The sequence below is a fragment of the Engystomops pustulosus genome, chromosome 10 (genome assembly GCF_040894005.1).
Source record: "Engystomops pustulosus chromosome 10, aEngPut4.maternal, whole genome shotgun sequence".
Classification (NCBI taxonomy): Eukaryota; Metazoa; Chordata; class Amphibia; order Anura; family Leptodactylidae; genus Engystomops; species Engystomops pustulosus.
Window position 1 is genome coordinate 47,669,122 of NC_092420.1, and position 19,315 is coordinate 47,688,436.

Consider the following 19,315-nt stretch of genomic DNA (forward strand, 5'->3'; position numbering starts at 1 on the left):
TGCAATAGAGGGACAACGCAATTGTCACAGGTGGCCCGCGACCCATATTGCGGCCTCACCCGTGCCCCTCTGCCCCTGCTGGCATATGGCCCGCGCGCCTTACCCATCCCAGCTCCTGTCTCATCTTCCTCCGCCGCGCACACGCGTTCCCGACTGCTAGGGCGCGTGCCGGCTTCTCTGTATTTAAAGGGCCAGCGTGCCGTTAATTGGCGCTGGCCATTTTCAGAAAATGCATATTAACCTGCCTCTTCCTGCACACCCTAACGAATCTTCGTCCCTTGTGCCCTAGAGAAAGCTTTGTCTGATGCCTTGCGCTATTATTGTGATTTCCTGTTGTGACCCCGGTTCTTTTCCTGACTACGCTCCTCTGCTGCCTGCCTTGAGCTATTGCTATGTCCCCGACTCTGAAACCGTGCTGCCCGTCCTGACCTCCTGCGTGTCCCCGACTACGAGATTGCCTGCCGTTCCTTTATCTCGACCTTGGCTGCCACCGCGGACAAGTCACGCCTGTGGAACGACCTAGTGGTACCACGCAGCAGGACCATCCTGCTTTGCGGCGGGCGCTGGTGAAGACCGGGTGCCACTTAGACTTAGGCCCAGGTGTTGGTTTGTGTCATCATCCGCGGTGGGTCAGAGGATCCACTATCTCCGATCCTGACAACAACACTTACCAACACAAACATTTAAAAGTTAACCAACATTTTTTTCTATTAAATGGGAAAAAATAACAAAGGCTGCAATTGTTATATCTTAAACTTGTGGCTTACTTACCTACTATTATTCTATCTTGGTGCAACCATGATATTTTAGGTAAAGGGTTTCCTTCTGTTTTACATGATAAGCTTAACTTCTCTCCCTTATTTAGTGACACATTTAAGGGTAGTTCAGTAAAAGATGGAGCATAGTGGATGTCCAGGCTTACTGTATGAGAATCCTTTCCAGCAACATTAATAGCAGTGCATGTATAACTGCCAGCATCCACCTTCTAAGAGAAACAGAGATAAACAAACAATGAGCCTCCACATAAAATCAAGGAATACACTGGTTAGATATATGTAGTTTTCATGGGGAAGCCTTTTTAAATTATTTGAATTAAAGGTTATATGTTAATACTGCTGGTCGCCTTGCTGCTTAGTATGTTGTTTAGGCAAATTTAACCCTGTCAATGGCGGATCTTCATTAGGGCGTTATGAGCAGTCGTCCCAATGTGTGTGTGTATCTGTTTTAGTAGTGTACAGTATATAGTGAGGTGTATTTGTGTGTATATAGACAGATATATGTATATGTGTATAATGATATATATATATATATATATATATATATATACACACAGATATATAGATAGGTATATGGATGTGTGTATAGTGACATATATTATATTATATATTATATATATTATATGTTTATATATAGTTTGATATATATGTGTATACTAGTATGTACCAGATATATATGTGTATATACTAGGGGTATGCATGTGTGTATATATGTAGATGCATGTTTGTATTTTTTTAGGATTTTTTCAGATTTCATGGATCGATCCCAGTGCAGAGGATAGGACCCCGAGCATGATAGTAATATATAATGCAGAGAATCCCTGTTTCCCCAAAGAACAGCAGCACTAAAGTATAACCATGTTAACAGTTTGGTGCTGCTATTTTGTGAAGAAGCAGGAATTCCTTGCATCATATACCATTATGATGCTCAGAGTCCCCTTTCAGATAAACATATGTGGCGGCCATATTAAGTGGATTGTGCAGATTGCTACGGTGAGCACATCATACCATAACATCGCTGGAGAAAAAATCTCACCCTACGGAGAACTGAGCTTATGCTACATCTGGGTCCTGACCCAGGCGTAGGACACGTTTGTTTGCAAGAAACCTTAGGCTACATGCACACAGCGCATCAGGAGTAACTCTTCTCCTAACACATATTTGTGTACAACAAAACGCTAGTCATCAGGATGAACACTACAGGTTTTGCATTGTTACCTGGTGCATGTTTCTTATCGCAAGCGTTTCAGTGTAAATGAATATATAACTCAGACAAGCTTCTTCCTGCTGCCTTTAAAATGTGTTTTAATACGCAATTCAAACAGAGAATGTTAATTTGGTTCAAGGGGCCCCAAACTTCTTACACAACCCAGGGGCCATGGTACCCTTAATCCGTCCCTGAACCCTGTGCATTTCCACTTGGTTGAGGGGTCCATTGTTCTTTTGCAATGCCAAGTTTAAAAATTTTTCAAAATGACAAGAACAGTTAAGGGTGTTCTGACACATTCAATCCAATTGTCTGCAGGCTTTGCCATCCTAGACAGTGAAATGTTGAAATGAACTCAGCATGTCAGTTCAGTTCAGAAGTTTTAGTTTGAGCTGGAAAATCCATCAAACACACTGAGCAAGTCAAAATTCCATTACATTACCACAGTACTGCTAATTACTTATTACTATTTACACTGCCATCTCTATGTCTATCAGGACCTTCATGACTACAAAAGGTCTATGACTATGACCATCACTATTACCAGTGTTTGTGAACTGAAAATACAGAAAAGTCAATTACCTCAGCATTGTGCATGACTAGTTCCCCAGTGGTCAGCACCTCATATTTTCCTGTTGTATTTTTTATTGAGATATTGTTTTTCTTCCATGATATTTTCGGAGTTGGATTCCCATGTGCCGTACAGGGAATGAACACTTGGAAACTTTGTCTGACAACCTGGTTCTTAGCATTTTTGATAATCTGGGGTGGAACTGAAAATAAATATATGTGTGGATAAAAGGAAATAAAATATACTTGAAAGCTTTGCTTTGTTACTCTCCCTCTATTGTTTAAATCCATATAAGCAGTGGCATAACTTAAAGCTGTTGGGCCCAGTGCAAAATGTGTGCCTGGGCCGCAATTATAATATATTGTTTATAGTACTAGTCTTCTCATATAGGCGAGGTACACCATATGCCCCCCCCCCAGGGGTTGCGACAGCACCCTCTGCACCCCTTAAAGGAAACCTACCAGTTCAAATGTTACATGCAATAGAGACATATAATGTTTGAGGTCGGTTGTGATGAATGACATGTAAACTATGACTGCCTGTTTTATATGTTGATGGTGTTAGCTAGCATAATTTTAAAGGCAGAAAAGTGCAACCTTGAAAATATGCAGCAGCAGCAAATAATGAAATCCCATTACAATTTATCAGTAACAATACAGCAGGATGGCTAATTTTTCATTGTGTTTACAGTGTACCTTTGAACACATTAATCTATTGTACAAGGATCTGCTGCATTCCTATACTAGAAAAATAAGATTTAGTTCTTTCCTGCTAAATATGAAATGTTTATTTGTCTTAATGTACTCACTCAAAACAGATAGGATGATGTCAGCAGTGACAGAGCCTGCTATATTTTCCGCTACACACATGTACTGGCCGGCATCATCAGGCTGAACAGAGGTTATTTGCAAAGCTCCATTGCTGATTATTCCTTGTCCAGAAAGGGGTGATCCATCTTTATGCCAACTGATCTGAGGAGCTGGATTCCCATAGACCTCACAGACCATTGTGACAGATTCATCTACAGTGGCAATGTACTCTTTCTGATGTGGCTTTATGCTTGGTGACTCTAGAAATTTTTATACAACAATAATTATTATTACCTCCAGTGGAGACTTGTAGGGTTAAAGGGGTTGTCCCAACTTATGACGTTATCATGGTGATCAGTGAGGGTCCGCTGCTGAGATCTTCTCTAACCAAGAGAAGAGGAGCCCCAGTGATCCACAGTTCTGATTCTATTTTCCGTACATCATTATGTGATGACCATTTTGCCAAAACTACAGCAGAGAGATTATTTAGAGCATGCACTATAGACACAGTGGGGCACATTTACTAAGGGTCCGCGGACCGCATTTCCGCCGGGTTTCCCGACTACTTCCGTTTTGTGCCTTTGTGCTTTTGGCGCACTTTCATGCAACACAAATTGGGGGGGGGGGCGTGGCTGTCGGACAACCCGACTGATTCGGACTGAGCACAGGATTTAAAATTCAAATTGTGTCAGAAGCCTTGCACCCACATTCACCTGGAAGAAGAAGTTGAACTCCGGCAGACCTATGCAGGATATGGGGCAAAGGATCTTGTTAAATCGTGGCAGACTTCATCCTCGTCGGACAACGCACCTCGGGAATTGCGCAGGGACCTGGTAAGTAAATGTGCCCTAATAGTCTGAAGATGTTTATTGCAGGTCAATAGCTATGTGACGTGTACATAGTTCATCCTAGAGCAGGGGTAGGGAACCTATGGCTCGGGAGCCATATGTGGCTCTTTTGATGGCTGCACCTGGCTCTGAGACAAATCATTGTTTAATAGCGATTGACAGTGTGTACATTTAAGACACATAGGGATGATCACTGGATGCAGGCCGGGATGTAACCACTGCCTGCATCCTTTGTGTGACCAAGGTGCCATCGATGTACGGTTGCTTAGGTGACAGCGCCTGTGTTATAGAGGCATCCACTATTCTCTATGACCCAAGCAACGATGGCAGTGGCGTCTGGGTCATAGAGAAGAGGCGGGACTTATGAGAAGACGCTGAAGGGAAAGCAGGTAGGTGAGTATTCCCTTTTTTTTGCTGTGACTACCTATCTAATGGGGCATGTGTTGGAGCTACCAATCTACTGGGGGAAATATGTTCTGGCACTACCTATCTACTGGGAGGCATGTGTTGTGACTACCCATCTACTGGGGGCAAGTATGTTCTGGCACTAGCTATCTACTGGGAGGCATGTGCTGTGACTACCTATCTACTGGGGGCATGTGCTGGCACTAGCTATCTACTGGGGAAGCATGTGCTGTGGCTCTCTATCTACTGGGGCCTGGGTGCGTGTGATGGGGCTTCCTGTCTACTGGGAGGTATTTGCTGTGGCTACCTATCTACTGGGGGCATGTGCTATGACTACCTATCTACCTTGGGCATGTGCTGTGGATACCTATCTATTGGGGAGCATGTGCTTTGATTACCTATCTACTCGGTATGTGTGCTGTGGCCACCTATCTACTGGGAGGCATGTGCATATTGTATGGCTCTCGCAGAATTACATTTTAAATATGTGGCGTTCATGGCTCTCTCAGACAAAAAGGTTCCTGACCCCTGTCCTAGAGGAAGGGGGAATAGATACCCTGCAACTATAAGACGATGGGAAGAATGGATCCAATAATAGATGTATACCAGTGCCGTTTCCAGGCCATCATGCTCTTTTTAGTGGATTCTTTCCAATAACAACTACTTTCCAAATAAAGCCTCAATTTTACTGTCATATCAGATTAAAATCTATAAATCTATGGATTTGACCATCATGTTGGCCATTCAGATTAAAAATCTATTTATGTCAGCATCATAAAGTGGCTTATCCAAGAAGACAAGTAAACTTCAGGTATTGCATCATACCAACCACAAACAGAAGTGCTTGTGACAGATAGTAAATTTACTACTTCACTAGCATTTAGCAGTTTACCACTTCTCTCCATTCTTGCCATTATTACCAATCTCCATTTAAGTTATCGATTAATCACAGAAAAACTGAAACAAACTTGCCATAAATTTTGAGTTTGATCCTCCCAAGTGCAGTACCAGCTGGATTTTGAGCAATACAAGTGTAACTACCAGCATCTTCTTGTCTCACATTAACAATTTTAAGGCTTCCATTGGAAAGAATAGTGTAATGACTCCCTATAAAAAAAGCAAATACTTACAAGCTATAAAGCATTTAGAAATAATCAAAACTGTTGCACACAATACATTTAAGTTATCTTACAACAAATGACTTATACATGGTACCTGTCTTTATAGTAACACCTTCTTTTTGCCACGTTAGTGTGGGTAATGGTGTTCCCGTGGCTTCACATGCAAGAGTAACAGATTGGTTTATAACTGCATCCAAATATTCTGCTTGACTCTGAATGACAGGAACCTCTAATATGAAAATTGCCAGGAAGAAAAAGTAAAAAATATTGATGTTAAAACCTTGCAATAGTTCATAATGTTGATAAAATCTCTTTATATGATCTACATTTATGTAAAAATAACCCCAAATACTTTCCATAATTTCTATTTTTATAAAAAGACATGCTATCATTTTATGATAATCATTTGCCAATGGCTGTAATTTCACTACTAACCGTGAACATGAAGATTTATATAGATTTGTGCAGCGCCAACCTCATTAACCGCCCTGCAAGTGTATGTTCCAGCATGACTTAGATCTGCACGTGCTACTTCAATGCTTCCTAGATCGCAATTAGAGGAAAGAACATTACAGTAATTGAGTGATTTTTGGGATATTACATAACAAAAACTGTTAGTTTTGGCAATCCTTCAATTTGTTTTTCCCTTAACCATATGGATATATATATAAATGTTTTCCATTAAATATTAACAGTTACACAGTGTTTCTTCTATAACTAGATGATACTAGAAAGTGTGAACAGCAGTAGACTCAAAATATATTGTGCTTTCAACTCTAGGCAATGCTGCACAGCATCCTAACAACAGCCATTGTTTACACACGGTGTAGGGAGGTGGCCTGTAAGGGAAGAGTGGTAAGTATGGTCGAGGGTGTACTTTTTGAGGTCAGGGGATTTTAATGAAGGAATCTGGTCTATATTATTATTAATAGGAATATTATTTACCTTGGTTAAGAGTAAAATCATCTTTAGAATCTGAATTTGTTTAGGGGTCTTTTATGGGTTTTGTATTATGTGTGTTGATATTGAGTCTTAGCGTTAGCTTTAGTTTCCTGATGTGAGAATTGAATTAAGCTTGGGGTCTTGATTTATTTATGGGTTATATCTGAGGTTGGAATTTATTTTGGGCATGGTCTGTATGAGAATGGTTTTATGGAGTTTCTATTTATTTAGTTTTGTCTGCGGTATGGTTAGTTTTTTGGGGTCTGGTCTGGGCTTTAGTATAAAGGGTAGGTAAAAAATGTCAAATGGATAACAGCTCACCTGTAGAGTAATGTTAGTCTCTCTCCAATGCACGGATATTCACTGTCGGGGACAGTCCGAGATATATTGTAGAAACTAAAAAGATCCAGTAGTTTGGAATTCCATGAAAAAGGATTAGATAAAAATACTTCTTTATTTCATCATTTAAAAACAATGTTCAAGCAATGGCAGAGAACTCCATCTGATGCGTTTCGAATCTATTGAGATTCTTAATTGTAGACCCAAATGAATAAGAGTCTCTTATTAAGAATCTCAATAGATCTGAAAAGCGACAGACAGAATTCTGTGCCATGGCTTGTACATTGATGAAATAAAGAAGATTTTTATCTAACCCCTTTTTCATGGAATTCCAAACTGCCGGATCTTTTTTGTTTCTACAAAATAAAGGGTTGGTGCCTGAATTCATTTTTGGGCTAGTTTTGTTTTGTCTCAATTACCTTACCGGGCAAAAAGTCGGAGATATTAATTATTTTGGCGTCTTCTCTGAAATGAAATTGTATTGTGTATTCTGGTGTGAGGTCTGAATTAATTCTGGTGTCTGTATTACTGTAGTGAGAGCGAGCAGAAAGGGCACATTTGTGTAGATCAGAAGAAAGATAGAGCCTGATCATATTAAGTGCAAATGGTTTGGGGGTTGTAGATTTGCATTTTTCAACTTCAACCTTTTATAACCTTATGAGATAGGATTACGATTGACAATTACTTCAAACCCTAGCCATATTTGACAGAAAGGGACTTGGATGTTGAATAAAAGCAGATACAGCGGAAACCTAAGATAAAGTGGTTTTCTACAGGATTAAAAATATTTTTATGCCTCCTAAAAACACAATGGGGCAGATTTATCAAGTGTCTGAAAGTCAGAATATTTCCAATTGCCCATGGCAACCAATCACAGCTCCCCTTTAAAATATTCATGAGCACTGGTGAAATCAAAGCTGAGCTGTGATTGGTTGCCATGGGCAACTGGAAATATTCTGACTTTCAGACTGCTTGATAAATCTGCCCCAATGGGTGAATTTGTACTTTCTCTCAAAAATCCCAGTAACCATCTGGTTCTGATGCTGACTGGTCACTTCTTTTCATTATCTCTTGAGACAAAAGAAATGTTATTGGTTGTATATGTCCAGCTACTTCATTTGTGCCCGGAGACCCAAGACGGTAGAAGAAAACAAATATCAGTCAACTTTGGAACCTGAGAGGTTCTAAGACTGGAAAAAGTTCCAAGCTTTGTTAGGATGTCCATTCTGGGTTTAATAAATTTTTAATTTCCTGAAAATACCATTTAAATTTTTGCAACTGAAAATTGAACAAAAGAAGCAAACATTTATCTAACTATTCAGTACAATAACTTAAGGTATGATAAATTGATATGGTATGATTCCTTGTATATGGGGTTTCAAATTATGTATGGAACTAGCTTCTGATATTTTTTGAAGGCAGTAGCAGATAAATAAATAGCCATAACCGTTTGAAAGAATCAGAATTTATCACAAGCAAATAATAGCAACTAAAGGTTTTTAGGGATTTCAGCTCTTCTATGGGTACAATATACAAAAATGTTTAACAATGTACTTTTGAAATCTTAAGAAATCCCCTTTAAATACTTTTAAATGCCAAGTCCTGGTGAATAATTAAATTAAACTTGACAAATGCTAGAATTATCCCATTTGACTGTATGTTTACTGTTAATTAATATGTTTACCTGAAGCCAGTGTCTTGTACCCGTCCCCTTCAGTCGGGAGACGTATTCCATCTTTTAACCATTGGACAGTTGGATGTGGAACACCATATACGGTACAAGGGATTACAGCAGATGAAGACTTACTCACAAATATATTTGTGACTTCATCAGCAATAGAAGGGGGAACTGAAAGAGGAATACAATACAATTCATGCTCATTACCATCTTAGATAATAATTCTTTACAAATAAGACATGATTTTTTGCATAGCCATGATTTATACTCTCATGATTCGTTCTTCTACCTGATCATGGGGGGGGGGGGTCAGTTTGATCATGATAAACTTTGGATTGGAACCTCTTTGTTTAAATCACCTGTAACAGGTTATTATACTTACAGTATGTGTAAATTGGCAGATTTTTTGCATACATTTTGTGACTGCCGTAAAATTGATATGAATTAAGGAGTATTTTAGGTTGTTTGTAATTGATTTATTTTAATGAGATCAGCTGTGTGTGAATATTAGAGAGACGGATACTGACTGAGAGCCCTATAACTGTACCCGCCAGACAGTTTCCACCTATTTACTGGAAACCACCCTAGACAGTGGCAAGTAACTTGATGACAGTCAATGCTTAATTTCAATTAAGACAAGGAAAAACAAAAATGTATAATGACAATGAAATTCCAAATTCTTAGACAAAAAAATATTGTAATGACCTATAAAATAAAGAAAAAAATTATTAAAGGCGCACAATGAACGCCATAAAAAACCTGTAAAAATCCACCAAAAATTATGATTTGTACCTGTTTAATGCCACATAAAATTCAATAAAAAGGAATTTAAAAAAACATATCTACTCCAAAATTATACTGGTGCAAAGTACTAAATGTCTTGCAAAAAACAGCCAACACTCAGCTCCATAGACAAAAAAAATAAAAGTGTTATGCTACTTGGAAGACAGTGATGCAAAAACACTAGATTTTTAGAACTTTAGTAAAATGTAAGAAAAACCAAGTATTGTATCCACTTCATCGTAAAAAAATAAGACATTTATTAGGCTATATAGCGAACACCAAAAAAAAAAGTAAAAAATCTATTACATAATTGGTGCTTTTCTACTCCTCCGCCCCCAGAAATATGTAAGGTTTTTTGTTTAATATGTTTTCAACAGTAGGGCATACCAATCCCGATATAGTATCACTGGAAAATGCATCTCATCCCACAAAATAATTGCCCACACATGGCTTCACTAACGGAAAAACTAAAATTTTATAGCCTACAAAAATGTGCCAATGATGAAACTAAAATCCACTTTCTATAGAATAAAACTGGCAGCCGCAGGGCACACTTTTCCTTCTGTGACTTATTGTGCACCCATAAAACGAGTAATGTCCACATGTTGGGTGTCTCCATACTCATTTCATCTCCATTTGTTTTAATTTCTATGTAGCACTCAAAGGTTTAACAATATTCCTAAAAGCAGTTTTTAATAGTTTGAAGGGTGTACTTTTGAAAATGAGGGAATTCATATAGGGATTCTAATAATTTTATATTTCAAAATGATCCCAAATATTTCAATGTAGAAATTTCAGGAAAAAAAAATATTCTATTTATAAGCTGTCTAACGTCATATAAGAATAAAAGAACTGAAATGATGAAAAGACGAAAATGATGAAAACATAAAGTTGAGATTTGGGAAATGTTAGTAAATAACTGATTTGTGTGGTAAAACTATCCGTCTCTAAAGCAGATCATTTCAAATTTAGAAAATGTTGTAAATTTTAGTTTTTCTCATATATAAATGCAAAGCATATCAACTAAAATTTACTACTAACATGAAGTTCAATGTGTCATGAAAAAACAATGTCAAAATCATTCTGGTAAGTTAAAGTGTTCAAAAGTTATAACCATATAAAGCAACACATGCCAGATTATAAAATAAGAAGCAGAGCCTTAACATACAAACTAGCTACACCCTGAATGGGTTAAACTCCAGAATTATTACAATTTTCAGTCTGTTTTTAAAAACAACTTTTCTCTATTCTTTGTTGTTATCTTTAGTTTTGATTAATAATACCACCACAAGGACCAGAATTCATTAAAATCTTCAGATTAATTTATGAAGCTTGGTGTGAAGGAAACCTAGACGTTCCGGACCCCTGGAGGGTACGTAAGGTCACTCAGTTATCCTTTTACAGACACTCCCAGAACGCACGGGTTCTGAGAGGCGCAGGAAGTGATTTAAAGTTGTCCACACAACTTCCGGATATGGCACAACCCTAAATCAAATCCCTGAATGGCTATAAGATCCCTCTCACTAGCCGCAGTGAGACAGAATATTATCAGCCTTATGCTGCCACCAGTTCTCCTTTAATATAAGCCCGGTCCGTAACAGGATTATATAGGGTGAGGAACCAACCCGGTAGCATGTATATAAGCGAGAAACCCGGACGTAAGATTCGTGATCGAGATAAAAGAGCAACACAGATTAGATTTTATATTTAATTGCCTTAAGGGCACACTAGACAATACAGTACACACAATAGATATATACAGTAAACAGAGTACAAATTACACGGGTAGCACCACAAGTCTAAGCAGTTTGGTTAGTTAGTTAGTTACCTTTGTGTGTGGCCTAATGGGGATGGATAGTCCACAGTTTTAGATCTTCCCTGCGCTTAGTTGATGTTAGTTTCCCCCAGGACAAAGACACTGGCCCCTTCAAGGGCGCCCGATTATATCAGGTGTGGACACACCTCTGTCCACCCTAAGGGGGGTCAATGGTCCCTCCTACCTGATATTACATCCAGAGCCCTGGAGAAGCCACAGCTACCCCATGGGAAGGTCCTGGGGTCATGGTTCTGGTATCATTGGATCCGGGTGAATCCCAGGATCGCATTGATACCAAACCTGACCCATTTGCTATGGTCCTATCCAGAGATATTGATATCTCTGGATCTGAGTATCCTAGAGCAATGAATAATGGGTTGTTATGATTTATGGAGAATAACCAATCCAAAAAAGTATTTGGTGTTCTGGTGAGACAGACCATAACTTCATAACTGTCTCTATTCAACCTGGTGATGTGAAAGTTTTAATGGCTCTTTGTTTGAGACTGGGGAGACGAGGGGGGGGTGAGGCCTGCAGTCGGTTTGTCTGTATAGGTCTTTGAAGCCCAGCCACATGCTGGTTTTGTCAACAAACTGGCTCAATTAGGTTAATTTATGGTGGTGAATACCAGCAGGCCTCCCCTCCCCCTGGTCACATCATCACACCTCCCTCCTATAGAGGGCGCTAAGGGGTAATACCTTTGTGTTTCCCCATGCGCCCACTCACTACCTCTCTATGCCTGAGAGATACCCAGCTTCAGCATCACGTCAGTCACCCAGCTGTGGCACTGTTGCACCTCAGGAGGGACCCGGTATGCTGAAACCTGGGATGGGGTTTGGTCCCTGGGGTCCATGTGATGGACTGCCAACGGGTTCCTCCCAGGTTGGTTGCTGAGCAACTCCCGGAAGGGGTGAAGGGTTGCCCACAGCTGGGACCTTTGGTCCGCCCGGAGCTGCTGGCAAGCCTCTACATCCGCATTGCATGTGGGTCACTGGGCCATACCTCTGGTGTACCCTGCTGAATTGTCCTCTGGTACAGTCGCCCTTGGTCCCAGGCCCGCTTGGAGTCGGAGTCCAAGGGAGACTCTACCACCTGCTTCTCCTTAATTTTCAGGCAAGCGTCAGCGTCTAACGCTGCCAGAAACTCCTGGCTGGACGTGGCAAGAATTGGTGCAACTGCCCCATCTTCTGCTGGCTTCCCAGGATCGATCTCCTGGCCTCTGCCTGACTTGGCAGCCAATTGGTTGGAAGGAAGGAAGGCAGTGGACCCCCAAAGGGCCTCGGCGCTACGCCTGCACGCCACCGCGGCAATGGCCGCCGTGACCGCAGGTAGTGTCTGCTTCCTCTCAGCTTCCAACCCAGTCTCCAAGGAAGACAGACTGACCTGGTGCTGTGACATTCCAGTTGGGGATGGGACATGTAGCGAGTCCTTGCCGTGAAGACCTACCTCTACCGGCACTTTCCCGTCCTCGCTGACAGGCCCTCCCTCCTGAGACCACTGACTCGACGTGGTGAGAGTAGAAGAAACCCCCACGCCTTCTGCCAGTTCCTCCGGATCTGTCTCCTGGCCTCCATCTGACCTGGCAGCCACTTGATCAGAAGGGAGGAAGTCGGCGAGCCACCGAGGGGCTTGAACGCTCCAGCTGCGCGGCCCAGCGGCGATGGTTGCTGTGATCGCAGGTAGCGTCCGATTCCTCACTGCCTCTGACCCAGTCGCCAGGGCAGACGGGTGGGCCCTATCCCGAGACAGTCCAGTTGGGGATGGGCCATGTAGCGAGTCCTTGCCGTGAATACCTACCTCTCCCGGCACTTTCCCGTCCTCGCTGACAGGCCCTCCTTCCTGAGACCACTGACTCGATGTGGGGAGAGTAGAAGAAACCCCCACATCTTCTGCCAGCTTCCCTGGATCTGTCTCCTGGCCTCCATTTGACCTGGCAGCCACTTGATCAGAAGGGAGGAAGTCGGCGAGCCCCCGAGGGGCTACAACGCTCCGACTGCATGTCCCAGCGGCGATGGTCGCTGTGACCGCAGGTAGCGTCCGCTTCCTCTCCACCTCTGACCCAGTTGCCAAGGCAGACGGATGGGCCCGGTCCTGAGACAGTCCGGTTGGTAAGGGGCCCTGCAGTGGGTCCTTGCCGGGAAGACCCTTCCCGTCCTCACTTGCAGGCCCTCTTACCTGAACCCCCTGACTCGACGTGGTGAGAGTAGAAGAAACCCCACGTCTTCTGCCAGTTTCCCCGGGTCTGTCTCCTGACCTCCATCTGACCTGGCAGCCACTTGATCAGAAGGGAGGAAGTCGATGAGCCCCCGAGGGGCTACAACACTCCGACCGCGTGTCCCAGCGGCGATGGTCGCTGTGACCGCAGGTAGCGTCCACTTCCTCTCCACCTCTGACCCGGTCGCCAAGGCAGATGGACAGGCCCTGTCTTGAGACAGTCCGGTTGGGGATACGCTCTGCACAGAGTCCTTACCTGGGCACTTCACTAGTCCCGGTATTTTCCCGTCCTCCCCTGCAAGCTTTCCCCCCTCAGCTGTTAGCCCCCTGTCTCTCCCTACTCTAGGAGTGTCAGAGGACAACAGGTATCCAGAGGATGACAGGCCACTCCGCATAGTAGCCTGACCCTCTGCTTGGATGGTCCCCTCCCCCAAGGGCAAAGTGGGACCCATGACCCTACCCACCCCCACATTCCTGGCAGTAGGTAGGTCACACACATCAGTATTATCATTGACAATATCAACATCAGAGTCATAACAAGTCTCAATAACAGTTACAGCGGCCGGCTGCATATTGCTGTCTGAGCAATCAGTCCCTGATGATTCTGGGGTCACATACCGTGACACTAGTCGGCCCAAGTCTGTTCCCAGCAGAACACTCACAGGAAGGTCAGGTGACACGCCCACCTCCCTCATGCCCCTCCCTGCACCCCAGTCCAAATACACCTTGGCAATGGGCAGTGCCGGTTCTGTTCCTCCCATTCCAGAAACCGTGAGGGTTTTCCCAGGTATCAAATCCTGTGGTGACACCAGTTCAAGCCGTACAAGGGTCAATCCAGCACCAGTGTCTCTCAGTCCCATAGCCCTAGCCTGGCCTATGGTGACGGGCTGCAAATTATCAGGGGACCTCCCACCACCCCCACCCACAAACAAAACAGGAGATGGTGTCAGGGACGGTCCTGGGCCTCTCTGGCGCTGTGGACACATGGCCTTGAGGTGTCCTGGTTGTCTGCAGAAATGACACAGATGGTTTTCGCCCACTGATGTGAAGAGGGGAGCATGGGCAGGTTCCCCCTTGGGTGCAGGGGTAACAGGGATGGTGTTCGTCTTACCCCCTCTCCAGCCAGCAGGTCTCCTGGTCTCCAGCGTCCGGTTGTTGCTGTATTCATCTGCCAGGCCAGCTGTTTCCAAAGCATCCTTGGGTTTCCGGTCACGAAGGTGCTGCTGTAACTCCTCCGGGCAATTCCACAAAAACTGCTCGATGACGATTAGTTCCTTCAGCTGCTGGAAGGTGGTAAGTCCCAGTCCTGAGGTCCACTGGTCCACTGCTCGGAGAAGAGCCCTCATGTGATCAGTCCAGCTGTCAGCAGACCCCCGCTGCAAACTCCGGAGCTTCTTCCGGTAAGTCTCAGGGGTCAGGTTGTACTGACGGACCAGAGCCTGCTTGATATCCCCATAGGTCAGGGCGGTCTCACTGGACAAATAGCCAAATATCTCCAGGGCCTTCCCTCTGAGACGAGGGGTAAGGTACCGAACCCACTGGTCCGCAGGCACATGGTACTGTTGGCAAGTTTTTTCAAAAGCCAGCAAAAAAGTGTCCAAGTCAGTACCTTTATCCAAAAGGGGAAAGTCCTCAGTCCGCAGCTTTGGGACATGGTTCTCCAGCAGCACTGGACTAGCAGGAGCAGACTGTTGTAGCTGAATCATCTGCAGCTGGTGTTCACGCTCCCGTTGTCTTTCTGTGGCCTCTGCTTCCACTCGCTCCCGCCGTTCTGTAGCCTCTGCTCGCTCTCGCTGCTCTGCAGCTTGAAAGATGGCCGCCGAGCCCATCAGACCATGTGGGTGGGCGGGCAGTGGGCGGTCCAATGTGGGACTGACCACTGGCGACTGGCTCCTTGGGGAGTCTGGGCAGAGCTCCCCCTCGCCTTGAACAATAGCGCCCCCCACCTCCTCCTGGTCCAACTGCAGTACTGTATCGTCCTCTGTAATGTCCACAGCACTGGCAGCATTCTTCCTGCCTTTGTTCCTACCGGCCATTATCACAGCTGTGGGTAACTAACAAAGAACTGCAACTTGATGTACCTCACACCTTACTGTAATTGCACTCTGCTTGTGTCTAGTGCTGAATTGGTCTTAAGATCCCAACACAAACGCTGCTGTTGGCAATCTTTAGTATTTGAGAGTATGGATTACACAATCAAACACTATTATCTCGATTATCCCACCGCTTGCCACCAATGTGAAGGAAACCTAGACGTTCCGGACCCCTGGAGGGTACGTAAGGTCACTCAGTTATCCTTTTACAGACACTCCCAGAACGCACGGGTTCTGAGAGGCGCAGGAAGTGATTTAAAGTTGTCCACACAACTTCCGGATATGGCACAACCCTAAATCAAATCCCTGAATGGCTATAAGATCCCTCTCACTAGCCGCAGTGAGACAGAATATTATCAGCCTTATGCTGCCACCAGTTCTCCTTTAACCCCTTCCCGACATTTGACGTAATAGTACTGCATCGCGGGAGGTGCGTTCCCGCAAAATGCAGTACTATTACGTCAAGCTTCTGGCGCCGGCTCCTGAACGGAGCTGGCGCCAGAAGCTGCGGGTGTCGGCTATATATTATAGCTGACATCCGCCTCTAACACCCGCGATCGGAGATTTCTCCGATCGCGGGTGTTAACCCCTAACACGCCGCGGTCGCGCTGACCGCGGCGTGTTAGAGGCATTTAAATGTCTATATTACCTGAATCGGACCCCCCCGCGGCGCGTACCGGGGGGGTCCGCTGCTCAGATCGCAGCCCCGGGACTGCCGGTGCCCGGGGCTGCAAGATCTTGATCCGGAAGCCGGGTCCGTGCCTTCTGGCAGGACCCGGCTGTAAGACACTGGGCATGCGCAGCATGCTCAGTGTCTTACATTACACAGTGCAATACATCTGTATTGCACTGTGTAATCTGTAAAAAAGCTTGAACAAGTGTACCTCCTTATACACTAGACATTCACAATTCACGCCCAACCTATTGTGAATTAATTTCGGTAAAATGAATAATTGTAACAACTGTTATGTCCCGTTGCTCCCTATACCCCTCCATTATTTCATAAGGGGCGCCACATAACGGGCACTGAACTTTCCAGAAATAATTGAAATTTCCATCTTGGACTCCATTGCACATCGTATTTGGAAACCACCTATATGTTCAAAATGATCATTTCACCATGTGTATTACACTACACCACATATTACACCTTGCTATATTCCCCAAGGGGTGTACATTCAACAATTAGGGTCACTTTTCGGGTTTTCCTCTGTTTTGGTACCACTACGGCTCTCCAAATGCATCCTGACACATGTGAAGGATTTCTTGCAAATTTGGCCTCTAAAAGACAAACATTCCTCTTTTCCTCTACTGTGCGCCCATAATACATTTTATATGCACATGTGGGGTACTTCTACACTCGGGAGAAATAGTTTTACACCTTTTTGGGGTTATTTAATATATTATCCCTTGTGGCTTACAAAAATTAGAGGTAAAGTGACATTTATAGGAAAATGTTCACCTTTTTAATGATTAGGGCCTAATTGGATCATTCACCTGTAGGGGCAAATACATATATTACACATTGCAAAATTCTCTAAGGGGTGTGCATTCAAAGATTAGGGTCACTTTTCGGATTCTTATCCGTTTTATACCACTAGGGTTCTCCAAATGCATGTCAAACATTTCTGTCAAATCTGGCTTCTAAAAGGCAAACATTCCCCTTTCCTTTTACTGTGCGCCCATACAACATTTTATATACACATGTGGGGTACTTCTACACTCGAGAGAAATAGGTTTAGACATTTTGAGGGGTTATTACATTTTTTTATCCCTTGTGGTTATATAAAATTAGGAGTAAAATGACCTTTATAGGAAAATGTTCACCTTTTATCTATTTAAGTCCTAATTAAATCAAACACCTTTACGGACAAATACACATATTACACCTTGCTAAATTCTCTAAGGGGTGTGCTTTCCAAAATGGTGATACTTGTTGGGGTTCCGCTCTGTTTTGGTACCACTACGGCTCTCTAAATGCATGCTGACACATGTAAAGGATGTCTGTCAAATTTGGCTTCTAAAAGGCCAATGCCCCTCTTTCCCTTCTGAGCTTCACTGCGTACCCATACAACATTTTATTTGCATGTGTGGGGCAATTTTATACTCGGGAGAAATGCTAGTACACATTTTTTGGGGTTGTTTCATCTTTAATGCCTTATGGGATACAAAAATTAGCCGTAAAAGTGACTTTTTTGGGAAAATGTTCACTTTTTTCCTTTTAGGGACCTAATTGAAGCAAACACCTGTAGGGGAAAATACACATATCACACCTTGCTGAATTCTCCAAAGGGTGCACTTTCCAAAATGGTGACACTTGTTGGGGTTCCCCTCTGTTTTGGTACCACTAGGGCTCTCCAAATGCATCCTGACACATGTAAAGGATGATTGTCAAATCTGGCTTCTAAAAGGCCAAAGCCCCTCTTTCCCTTCTGAGCCCTACTGTGCACCCATACAACACTTTATATGCAAAAGTGGTGCAGTTCTGTGCTTAGGAGAAATAGTTTTACACATTTATGGGGTTGTTTTATCTTTTATCCCTTGTGGCTTACAAAAATTTGGGGTAAAAGTGACTTTTTTGAGAAAATGTTCACCTTTTTTCACTTTTGGGGCCTAATTGAATCAAACACCTGTTGGGGAAAATACACAAATTACACGCTGCTAAACTCTCCAAGCGGTGTACTTTCCAAAATGGTGTCTCATGTTGGGGCTTTTCTCTGTTTTGGTACCATTATGGCTCTCCAAATGCATCCTGACACATGAAAACTTTTTCAGCCATATTTGCCCTGCAAAAACGAAACAACGCTCTTTCCCTTCCAGGTGCCCCCCTGTGCCCGTACAGCAGTGTACAGTGACAAAATGGGTAATGGCATGCTCAGGAGGAATTGACCTAAACATTGTAAAATGCATTTTCCTTTTTAACCCATTGTGAAGGTGCAAATTTTAGTGTTCAATGAATCTATAGTGAGATAAAATTACATTTCTCTAATTTCACTTTCATTTATCTTTCACCCTCATGAAACGCTCAAAGGGTTAACAAAATTCCCAAAGGTTGTTTTGAATATTTTGAGGGGTGTAGTTTCTAAAATGGTGTAATTTGTGGGGGTTTTCTGTCATGTAGGCCTTATAAAGTCACTTCTAACTAAATTGACCCTCCAAAAGTAGGTTTTGATGATTTTTGTGAAAATCGGAAAAATTGCACCTAAAGTTATAAGCCTCCTAACATCCTAAATAAAGGAAAAGATGTTTGAAAAATGATGCCAAGTTAAAGCAGACATATGGAAAATGTTAGTTATCAAGTTATTTTAGTGATATGACCCACTTTCCAAAAAGTAGAAAATTTTGAATTTGGAAAACATTGTTTTTCTCAAAATTTTTGCCAAATTTCCATTTATTTCATAAATAAATACTAAATATATTGATTAAATTTCTCAACCAGCATGAAGTACAATGTGTCACGAAAAAACAATCTCAAAATCAACTGGATATGTTAAAGCGTTCCAAAGTTATAACCACTTAAATAGACACATGTCAGATTTTAAAAAATGGGCCGTGTCAGGAAGGTGAAAAGTGGCTTCAGCGTTAAGGGGTTAATATAAGCCCGGTCCGTAACAGGATTATATAGGGTGAGGAACCAACCCGGTAGCATGTATATAAGCGAGAAACCCGGACGTAAGATTCGTGATCGAGATAAAAGAGCAACACAGATTAGA

The 19,315-nt window shown here is 43.0% G+C and overlaps 1 protein-coding gene across 1 annotated transcript in view; it reads right to left on the reverse strand.

Annotated features, from left to right (window-relative positions):
* HMCN1 (hemicentin 1) overlaps nucleotides 1-19,315 on the reverse strand; it is a 219,917-nt gene that overhangs the window by 40,934 nt on the left and 159,668 nt on the right. The window contains exons 77-83 of the mRNA XM_072128125.1: nucleotides 8,703-8,867; nucleotides 6,173-6,280; nucleotides 5,832-5,966; nucleotides 5,589-5,723; nucleotides 3,363-3,623; nucleotides 2,566-2,756; nucleotides 772-985 (exon numbers count right to left, since the gene is read on the reverse strand). Coding sequence (XP_071984226.1) covers nucleotides 772-985; nucleotides 2,566-2,756; nucleotides 3,363-3,623; nucleotides 5,589-5,723; nucleotides 5,832-5,966; nucleotides 6,173-6,280; nucleotides 8,703-8,867 — 1,209 coding nt within the window. The remainder of the gene's footprint in view (nucleotides 1-771; nucleotides 986-2,565; nucleotides 2,757-3,362; nucleotides 3,624-5,588; nucleotides 5,724-5,831; nucleotides 5,967-6,172; nucleotides 6,281-8,702; nucleotides 8,868-19,315) is intronic.